This window comes from Exserohilum turcica (genome assembly GCF_000359705.1).
Source record: "Exserohilum turcica Et28A unplaced genomic scaffold SETTUscaffold_15, whole genome shotgun sequence".
Taxonomy (NCBI): domain Eukaryota; kingdom Fungi; phylum Ascomycota; class Dothideomycetes; order Pleosporales; family Pleosporaceae; genus Exserohilum; species Exserohilum turcicum.
In genome coordinates this window covers 661,309-672,303 of record NW_007359970.1, presented here as the reverse complement: position 1 = coordinate 672,303, position 10,995 = coordinate 661,309, and the positions used below count along the sequence as shown (strand labels likewise).

At 39.9% G+C, this 10,995-nt stretch overlaps 1 protein-coding gene across 1 annotated transcript; it reads right to left on the bottom strand.

Moving 5' to 3' along the window:
* Positions 1–3,141: 3,141 nt before the first annotated feature.
* SETTUDRAFT_27350 (uncharacterized protein) lies at positions 3,142–4,744 on the bottom strand (the record flags this gene model as incomplete). Its single annotated transcript, XM_008025523.1, has 4 exons — positions 3,142–3,932; positions 4,041–4,267; positions 4,325–4,502; positions 4,570–4,744. The coding sequence occupies 4 exons, from the start codon at positions 4,742–4,744 to the stop codon at positions 3,142–3,144; spliced, it is 1,371 nt and encodes a 456-aa protein (XP_008023714.1).
* Between the last annotated feature and the right edge of the window lie 6,251 nt (positions 4,745–10,995).

The window sequence follows — 10,995 nt, the reverse complement described above, 5'->3', positions numbered from 1 at the left end:
CTGAAGCTCAGACTGGCTGTTGACAAAGCGCGACACCCAGTTCTTGCCTACAGGTGGAGGAGGTGGATCTTGGCCGCGGGCTGCGAGTAGAGCGTCTGCCATGCGTCGTACATTAATTATATAGGGTGGAAAGCCTCGTTGATTAAGGTCTAGGATCCACTGCACGAGAGACTGCTCTTCAGTAGTTGATAGCTTTCGGTTGACAGAGACTATCTCTGATCGCGGGTGGACACCACGGAGACGCGTCCGGAGAGTAGATTCTAGTACGTCATACGCTCTCGCAAGGGCTCAGATTGATTGGCATGGTTTATTCTAATAGGAGACCATCGCGAGACTTAGTCTACCTTCACGAGATGTCACCTTAGGCCGTGGTTGTTGAGTCATGGTCGTTGGCGCAGATAGAGTTGTGAGGATTTGGTGGGGTGCGCAGCTTACTGGGGTGCGCAGCTTACTAGTGGAACACAGTACTTAACGTGCAGGGTCAGTAAGCTGGGCAGATCAGTAAGCTGGGCACCCCACCAAACTTGACGCGACGCTCTACACAACCACCACCATGCTACGACAACAACGTTCTATACATACTTCTCGTGAAGGTAGAATAAGCCTTGCTATCGCGTCTTATTATAATAATCTAAAACAATCTATCTATGCTCTTGCAAAAGTATATAATGTGCTATAATTAACACTATATACTCGCGTTTATAGTACTTAGCTATAACTAGAGCTATAGTCTATTAACTATAAGCTATTGTCTATTAAAGAGCAGTCCCTTGTATAGTGGATTCTAGACCTTAACTATTATAGTTTTCCACCCTATATTATCAACGTACGACGGATGGCAGACGCGTTACTTGCCGCGCGTGGCCAAGATCCACCTCCACAACCTGTAGGCAAGAAATAGGTGTCGCGCTTTATCTAGAGCTAGCTAGAGCTTTAGACAAAGTAGAGTAGAAGGCTTAATAGCTAGCGCGCCTAGTACGAAGATTCTGCTACAATCGTAGCGTGGTTTAAGTTAGTAGAGGAGACGCGCTAGACGTACAGCGTGCTAGACTAGGATATCTATAACTTTAATAAGACTAGGTTTGCAATAGGCGTTGCTAGCACGTTAAAAGTTATAACTAGCTCTAATAGAGTTAGTTAGGCAGTTGTTGTATAGCTAGGCAATTAGGAGTAAGTTATAGTAATTAAGTGCGTTAACGCGTCTAGCTAGTCTCTGCCACTATTCGTGATACTATCTGGCAAGGTTCACCAGAGCAGCTGGTATCACAATCTCCCACCAGACTAGACTATCGGCACCTCAGACAACGGCTGGACGACTAATCAGCTTGGCGTAGAGTGGGTAAAGCACTTCAACTAGCATACAACAGCTTGTACAGCTAGAGTCTATTGGCTGCTTATTCTAGATAGTTATAGTAGCCACGCAACGCTAGAGTTTAACTAGTACTGCACTAAGAATAAGATTATCACTCTCTATATGCCGCCTCACACGTTGCACCTCCTCTAGCCTCTAGATGTAAGCTACTACTTGTAAGAGGCTACGCCTAAAGTGTGTGTGTGATCGAGTATATCTATACGACTACCTAGACTTCAAGAAGCTTGAAGTCTTGTTACTGCCTTTTTGGCTATGGATGGCGTAAGTAGTCGTACGCTCGGCCCGTTGGGCCCGCCCATTACACTACTCTCCTCTTAAGCGCGTGTACGGACGTAAGGTTAAGGAGCTTACCTAGCATAGGGTCTACTACGTTAATAAGATAGACTTCCTTATAGCCTATATATAGATCTAGCTGAAGATTTTTACGCAGTAGAATATCTAGGCAGGCTTTTAGGTAACAGGGCTTGTCCCTCCTAATCTAAATCGCGTTCTATCGTCGCTTATAGCAGCTAGAACACCATCTCTACCACAGACAACTATAGATAATAACACTACAGCGCAGGCAGTAATGTAGATAGAGACACTACATACAGTAGCAGAGCTTTAGTAGCAGGTGTAGTATCTCTAAGAGCGACTGCGCTAGCAGCTAGAGAGTCTAATAAGCGTTGCAATACGCTAGCTTACTAAGAGCACTTAGCTTATAATATAATTAGCAATAATACTTATAGAGAAAAATAAGAAGCTATATAAAGAGAACTAGCGTTAGTAGCCAAAGTAAGATTAATAGCGTTAATATATTACTTCTAGTAGAGTAATCTAGGTGTAGTAGGCTTAGCAGCTTATAGCAGAGGTAGAAAGGTTACTTATAGGGGGTAGCTAGAACTAGGCTAGTAAGTAACGTTAGCGCGCGCTACTAACGTGCACGAAGTATAACGTTAAAGGACATACTTAGACTTTATATAAAGCTAAATAGTAAACTATATATCTTAATTTTATATTATTTTAATACGTTATTGTAGCTTAATTGCGCAGAACGTTGCGCGAAGTTTGGTGGGGTGCCTAGCTTACTGATCTGCCCAGCTTACTGACCCTGCACGTTAGGGGCTCAAAATGCAAGACTTCGTTGGCAGAATCGATTCTTATTGGCTCTAAGAAGCTCTACTATCATTCGTCAAAGGGGTGCCAAGATGTTAGGAATCTCCGTTTTTAGGTTAGTTCTGCCAAGCTCTCGTCACATGACGAACACCAAAACAGCCAGAGAAGCCAGAGAAGCCGGAGAAGCCGGAGAAGCCGGAGAAGCCAGAACGTTAGTACTTACAGCCAGAAAAGCCAGAGAAGCCGGAGAAGCCAAAGAAGCCAGAAAAGCCAGAGAAGCCAGAGAAGCCGGAGAAGCCAGAGAAGCCAGAACAGCCAGAAAAGCCAGAGAAGCTAAAAAAGCTAGAAAAGCTGAAAAAGCTAGAAAAGCTAAAAAAGTTATAGAAGCTAGAGAAGCTATAACTACTATTATAAACTATTAAAATACTAATATATATAAGCTCCGCAGGACCCTAAATAACTTAGCAAAATTTAAAAAGCAGCTAAAGCTGCACCCCTTTTCAGCTCCGTTGCGGGCTGTAGGAATGTTTATTATTATTATCAACTGTTTCATGATCAACACATTACACACACACACACTCTCTCTCTCTCTTTCTCTCAGAATCCCGGGTTTGTTTTCGTTTTACCGTATCAATTTCGCATTACAGTATGTATATATCGAGATATCAGCCACCTCACTGCCAATCCAGCGAGGCAAAGGCCATTCTCAAATTGCCCACGTCAAACACAGCCAGCACATTCCTGAGAAACGTGTCGCCAAGGATGTACGGTGCGGAGCCACCGCGTTTGGGCTGGAGGACGGGCTGGTAGCCCAGCCAACACAGGGTGGTCGAGGTGTTTGCCTGGCCGGCCCAGCCATCCATCAGAATGTCTCTCTTGTTGATGGGGAGATTGGTGCCGTTAATGCGAATGCTGATTTTGGGCACTGTGGCGTTGCACAGAGCAATGTATGCGGTGTCATAGGGGGACCACGTCGCGGGCGGCTGTAAGGAGTTGGCAATGGCCACGGCAGTCTCATTGGTGACGTAGGTCCACGCGGCTCCCGTGTCGATGACAGTGAAGACCTCGTCGTCGGTGTTGGCAAAGGTACCGGGTGACCACTCGATGAAATTCTCGCCAATCTGGAAGCCGTCGGGTCGTACATTCCAGTGTGAATACTTGTTCTTTAGACCCCAGCCTTGGTACGTCTCCGTGTGGACGGCCGAGTTGGCCCAGACGCCCGTGTAGGGAAGGCCCTTGAGCGGCGCGCCGCCTACAGCCACGAAGCCAGATATACTTAGGTTCGCCGCATTCTCCGTTCTGTTGCCTAGGTTCACGGAGAATATGGGCTTTTCCAATAACCCTTCTTTGACGGCATTCTGGATCCACGTGTTGGTCGGGATCCAAGTGTGCTTTGGATCGGTTGCATCGTCCAGACTCGGGTCATTTCCTGAATAATATGAAGTGTAATTGCCGAGTCCCCAGCCTGTACATTGTCAGATTTACACACACATACATATATGCGGTTTGCTGGGTGTTTTTTTTCGATACTTTCGCAAACCAATGGAGAGAGAGACATAGATAAGAAACGTACCCATGATTCCGCTCGTGAAGCCATTCTGGTCGTAAAAATATGTCCTATCCACTAACCCAATATGCTGATCAGGCACGGTCAATCCCGCAAACGTCACTTTCTCGCGACCAACCGTGCCCACTGCGAATTCTCCAGTGACATAGGAAGCGTTAAAGTTTTGGTTCGCCACTTGGCCGCCAGTGTAGTCTTGAGGACCATACGATGCGAAGCCACATGCGGATTGAGGTCTGTAAGAGAGACAAGTCAATCTGGTGTTCGTGGCGAACCTTTCGCAGTATACTTACTGCACTTTGTTGTTGAAGTCCACACAAGTGAAGTTGGCTCTGGGTAGCCAGAATGCACTGCTTGCGGTATCGAAAAGGACACCATAAGACTGTCCGCCGAGCGTAATGTTGATGACATAGTTTGATCCGTCCAGTGTGTTTCGAAGGACATCGGTACCTTTGCGTTTGGACCGAGCCGCTATTTAGCGGAGGACCCTGATGTCAGCACTCCATCATTCTGCTTTCAAGCGGTATTGCTGCTTTACCAATTCGCTTGTCCAACTGGCGTCCGGGAACGGGTTGCAGAGCGTGTACGGATCTCGCAACGGGGATTTCGAGTTCACGAAGGGCATCAGCGTGGTTCTCAAAGTATGCTGCGGATGCAAACGGGAGAAGTGTCTGCAGCGCCAAGGCTGTCAGACAGAACCGGCGACGAGACATCTCTGAGGGAACCAACGAGGCAGGAAACATGGCGTGAGAGGAAGAGATAATGTTGCTAATGCTTTGCAAGGCCAGGCCGCGAGGCCAAAGCTATAAACACGACGGACATTACCCCTACCACCGCGAATCTGCGGAAGATCTAGAGTACGCTTAGACCACTGGACAGATTCTGCATGACGAATCTTCCTCTGATAAGTACATAAATGGCCGCGTAGATGGATGGTTACGTCCTGAATACCTGCAGTGTTGGTATGTACAGGTTCGCAACTGACGTCCCTACTGCCGCCTGTTTGCCTTTCTCAAGGTATATAATAGAATGAAGATCTCCTCACCATCATACTCAGGGTCCATCACTATCTGCTACAAACCCCTCTTTACTGAATATTCATGGTGAGATTGCAGGGGTTGTACGCCAACTTCTGTATTGCCCTGGTAATCCGATTGGCTATGTTGAAATGGAAGACGTCTTCGATTTTATCAAGGGGTTCGTATTTGTCATATCTTGGACAGGATAAACGGCTATAGGTGGGGGTAAACAATAGAAGGTTCGTAATAAAAGAGGGGCCGCACAGACGGAAGGTGAAAGTAAGATAGATAGGGGTGGTGTGAGAGAAAGCACTATATGTACTCGCGCTATATGCTCACTTGAGACTAGCGCTAGGAAGCTTAATAAGAAAGACCGACTTACTAGATAACGTGGTTCACAAGTGAGTCGCTAACCCAAGCGAGTCGCTAACGCCCCACTAGCCTATTAACTTCATCACTATAACGCGTAAAGTCTTAACAACGCAACTATCTATTAATATATTCTAAACCTAATCTTTAACTTGCTCTTTTTAATGTTTAGTTGTAATATATTTAAAGTGTAAACTATGCTACTACTATCTACAACGTCCTATAAAGAACTTTATCTAATCAACGTGCTAGAAAGTGCCCTTAACGCAACTATAAGCTAAAATTAAAGCGTCTAGATAAGCTAGAAGAGGAGGCTATAGTTAAGCGTATTCTTAAAGAGTCTACGCAAGGATTTGCGCCTACAAAGCTTAACGTTTAAGTGATAGCTAATAAACTATTAGAGGAGCGTAGTTAGACTGGCGAATAGGTATAGGGTTCCCAAGATGGGTATAGAGTAGGGTAGGGTCGCACAGACGTTAGGTAGGGATAGAGTTGGGTCGCACGGACCTAAGGTAGAGGTAGGGTTAGGTCGCACAGACTATAGGTAAAGGTAGGGTTAGGTAGACTGTAGCGTAGGTAGGGGTAGGGTTAGGTCGCATAGATGTTAGGTAGGGATAGGGTTAGGTTACACTGTCTATAGGTGTACTTAGGTATAGGGTACTTATGCTAGGTATAGAGTACCTACGCAGAGAAATTATATAATAATTAGTAATTTATTAATTATATCTAGTTATTATAGATAGGTAGGGCGGGTTGTAGGAAAATATAGGCATTAGAAATTGTAAAGGGCTACGCCAGAGAGGTATGACCTACAGGTCACATAGTAGTGAATCACATGACTTTAGTTACGTAACTAAATAACGTAGTTAGCTATATATAAATAAGCTTAAGTAAGAAGAAAGACTAAAGGTCTAGGCGTTTGTACGAGTAATAACTATCAAAGGAGGGCCCTCTAGATAGTTCTTTTTTGTATCTTTCTTCTTCTGTACAATAGGTGAATGCATACTCGTTAGTTAGGCCTCTCTTGCCCATAACACTCATCTTAGTTATTCCATATATCGCTCTAGATAGGTCATTAGAATTATACTATAATAATTCACTATAACAAATATACCTTATACGCTATTAGCTTTTCTATTAGATTAAGAATTATTGCGTAATTAAACAAAAAACCCTACTCGCTATTAGTTTTTAAGTAGTATTTACTTAGTTTTGACCTGCTAGTAGTAGTAGCAGCCTAGACTACCTATAGCCACTTAGTATTCTCCTACTTTCCTAAGTCTTTTCTAAGATCTAACGTTATCTAATCTAGAAAATTAAATAGCTAATTAGTTATATATTAACTAGATATATAGAATTTAAGGCTTTTAGCTCTTGCCTATAGCTATAGTAGCTGTCTTAAAATAACTAAGCATCTAAGTAATTATCTTAAGATAAGTCTACTCTTGTGCTAATAGCCATAGCTATTTAAGATCTTAAGAATTAATGCTACCATTATTAAAACCTTTAAGGCTTTTAAAATACGTTGTAGCCCAATATATAATTTGTTCTTTTAGCTACATATTAATATATTACTAAAGCTTAATAGCACGCTTTTATAAATTATATATAGAGTTCTACCAAGTTTTAATATTATAGATAATAGAGAGACGCTGTTTTAGAGGTATGTGTTACTACATAGTAAGAAATCATTTGTATCGCTATAGTAATAAGTTAATTATAATATAGATAGCCTAAAGCTATTCTAAGTTAGTACATAATAATGATATGTAATAATTATATATATACTTTGCAAAGTAAATTTAGAACTAAGATTTAGGTTCTAATTGTAACGGGCTAGGTAGCCCGCTACAGTACAGATAGCGGTGGCTATCTTATGTATCAACTACGCAACGATATCAGCAGCTCTGATATCTTGTGCCAGCCTTTGTGGCGCGGTGGGCGCGTTGTAGTTGCGTGCGCAGTCTAATAGGACTCGACCCGTTACACTAATCTTATTAACTTGCTGCCTTTATTGTTCTTTGTTGCTCTTTACGTCTAATAGAGCAGCTAGCTTTAAATGCTTAATAATGTCTTAATTAACTAGATTAATAATAAAAGCTAGGTAGGAGATAGTGTTTTTGCTAGATTTCTAGCTAATATTTCTCTCTTATATGCTTGCCTAGATTAACTATATAAGCGTACTATTATTAGTAGCGTTATTGCAGGTAATAGCCTGTAGGCGCTTTGAAGTGCCTATTATTAAAAGGACTGCTAGTAGTTCTTAAGCTATAGAAGCTCTTGTATGCCTTCTACGTATAGGGATAAAATCTAAAAGCTTCTCTCAAAGTTTCTATTAGGTATTAACGTAGTATCCTTTAACTGATAGAAAGCTTAGGTAGTTACTAGTAGACTAGGCATCTAGCGTAATTAATATTTTCGTGTTTACGTTAAGGTTATATAGCAACTCTTCAGCCATGTCTTTATATTAACTTTTAAACATTGAGTCAAATTTATAATAGCTAATATTCATAGTAGTAGGCTAAAGAAAGTAGAGAAATTGCTAAAATAATAGCCTCTTAACTATTTAGAAAGACTAGTTGTTATTAACTACTACCTTTACTAGCTTTTTCTTATATGCTGTAGAGGAGTAGACTAGTATTATAGAGCGTACGCTAGCTGTTGCTATAAGGATAGACTAGCTAAGAGAGGCTAATGTAGTATTGTGGATTAGAGAAGAGATTGTCTAGTAGGACTCACTTTTGAGATAATTATAGAGATGCTTTATACTAATAGCTTTTAGCGTTAGATGTTAGAGTATAAAGCTATAGTTAAGGTAGAACACGTATAGATAGCTGCTAGAAGCGTCTGCTGCTTCTCTAAAAGTAGCCTAAACTTGGCCTACGCAACTATTAGAGCCTTATTGTAGATCTTAACTAGATAGATCTCCAACTTATAGAGTTTAGGTCCACTACTCTCTTTATCTTAAGAGTAACTCTTTTTCTTTGTTACTCCTATTTGCGCTAATAGCTAGATACTGAACTATAGTAAGAGTTAATTAATTACTACCCTTTGAGAGATAGGGCGCACTTATCTTTAGAGATTTAAGTGTATCTAGTACTAGTAATATAGGTTCCGCTATTGTATAAAGCTATAGCTATTAGAGCTATGATAACTATATATAATAACTTAAGGCTAGTAGAAAAAGTTTATAGATAGAAAAGTCTCTTAAGAGAAATACAAGAAGGTCTTACTTAACTATTACTACTGAGCACTCCATATAGTATACAAAATAAACAAGCTCTATTCTAAAACTTAATTTCTATTAAGTAAACTCTATTTTACAGCATATTAACTAAATTAGGCAAGCAAGGCTAGAATTAAAAAATAAATATAGAACTTGCTTTTTATTAATAGCTTATAATTATTAGCTATAATAACAACTAATGAGCTATCTACACGTTATTATATACCTAGTTGCTATTAGAAAAACCCTTAAACTTAGTTTCCTCCTCTTCTTTCTTACCCTACTCCTCCTTCTTCTCCTTCTCCTTCTTTTAAGCCTTATTAACTATCTAGCTACTAATAGATCTATAGTTATTATCTAAGAGATATAGGGTTTTATCCTTAATCTCCTCCTTACACTTATTACTACTATATGCCTTGATATATAGCTTAGTGTCTTCTAACTTAGTATCTATATTAAGACCTTTAAAGATATTACTAGGCTCTTAGTACTTATGCTTATTAGTACTTATAAGTAATAAATTCTTATAATAAACTTACTTCTACTTTATATCCTAAGCTATAGCTAACTCTTTAGGTATAAAGTCCTTTATAAAAGCTCAAAAAGCCTCTTTAGATTCTTACTCTTTAATAAGTTTATATTAAGTTTACTTAAGCCTTTTTAATATTCTTTATATAAGAGTACTTTAAGTGTTTATTAACTACTAAAGACACGTTAGTTTAAGTAGATAGTCAGTAGTAGAGGGGGGACTAGGGTAGGTGTAGCAGTATTATAGAGGATTTTCTTATGCTACTTCTTATTAATTTCATTCTAGATCTTCGACTATTTCTTATATGTAAAGCATAGTGCGCTTTTTATCTACTTAGCTAACACGTGTTAGTACGTATCTATAATTAAAAACTATTATAACATACTACTTCTTTTCTAAACTATATAGTTTTCTATAAGCTACTTAATCCTCTTCTAAAGTAGCTAAGCACGCTCTACTTTAAGTAGCTTAAGATATTAATTAATATTCTTAAGTTTTTTTATAAGTTAGCTTTTAGTAGCGCAATTAGAATCTTTAGCGTGTTAAAGAGCCTTCTCCACTTAGTTTAGTAATATAGCTTGATCTCTCTACGCTATAGCATAGCTACTAGTACTTAGCTAGCTATAGAATAGTATACTAAGACCTATTAGCTAGCCTTTGTAAGAACCTCCTAAACTACGCTACGCTAGAATTTTATTAATCTTATTTTACTTATAGTTATATCTTTACTTAATTTAATAAATAATATAATAAATAACTAGAATTAATACCTTAGTAAGTTTAGCCTACTTCTTAGAAGTAAACCTCTCTAGGAGTTTAATATCTTACGTAAGAGCTAAGCCCTCTAAAGTTACATTATTATTGAATTCTTGCTTATCATTTTTTTATTATTCTAGTTTAACGTCCTTTTTCAGCCTGAAAGGCTATATAAGACGTGTAGGGTTTTTAGGCCTACAAGTATCTAAGTAGGTTGTTTCTAGCTACAATATTTAGGAGGGGTTTTAACTAGATGAAGGTGAGGCTCGTAGCCTATTAGTTGGTAGGTAGGGGGGGGGGGGAGGATAGGGTAGGGGAGGTGTATGGCTACCTGTTACAGGTATTACTCCTCGTTTTCTGTGTTTCCCTCGTACCAGGCTTGTGTTCTAGCCTTTGTTTCTTGAATAAAGGTAATAGTTGCTTCTATACCCTCTTTTGTTTAAAGGAGGATAGGTAGTAATAGATCGCCTTCGCAGGCTTCTCTTAGTCCTTTCCTTTCCTCTCTATATAGATTACATCTAAATAGAATATAAGGTAGGTCTTGTATAGACCTATAGTTAGAGAGGCAACTATTAGAATCCACTTTCCCTCTCTTATATAGGTAGTCCCTTAGGTAATAGTGCTCTAGTTTAAGTTGGTAGAAAGCGCTAGAAATCTGTCTTCTAGTATTGCTAGGAATAGCAATTTGCTTTCTTATCTTCCACTTGTATTTTGCTGCGTACGTATGTGGATTCTTGCTAGTGGCTTTTTTCCTATACTGTTCAAGTTAGCTTAGCCATTCTCTCTCTCCTAGCTGCTTAATTCGCAAGCTAGTAATAGCTAGGCTAGTTTTGCTAGTAGAAGGAGGGTCTAGCTCAGTAGCTTCTTTAGCTAGGGCGTCTGCTTTTTCGTTCCTAGGGATATCTTGGTGGCCTGGTACCCAGTAAAGGCTAGGGCGTATACCTATCTCCTCTAGTTTCTTTGTTGCCTTTATACATCTAATTTGCCATTCTTGGCCTGGATTATTAGAAGCAGTCTTTAACCTAAGTAGAGCAGCTTGATTATCTGCATAGATTTTTATATCTA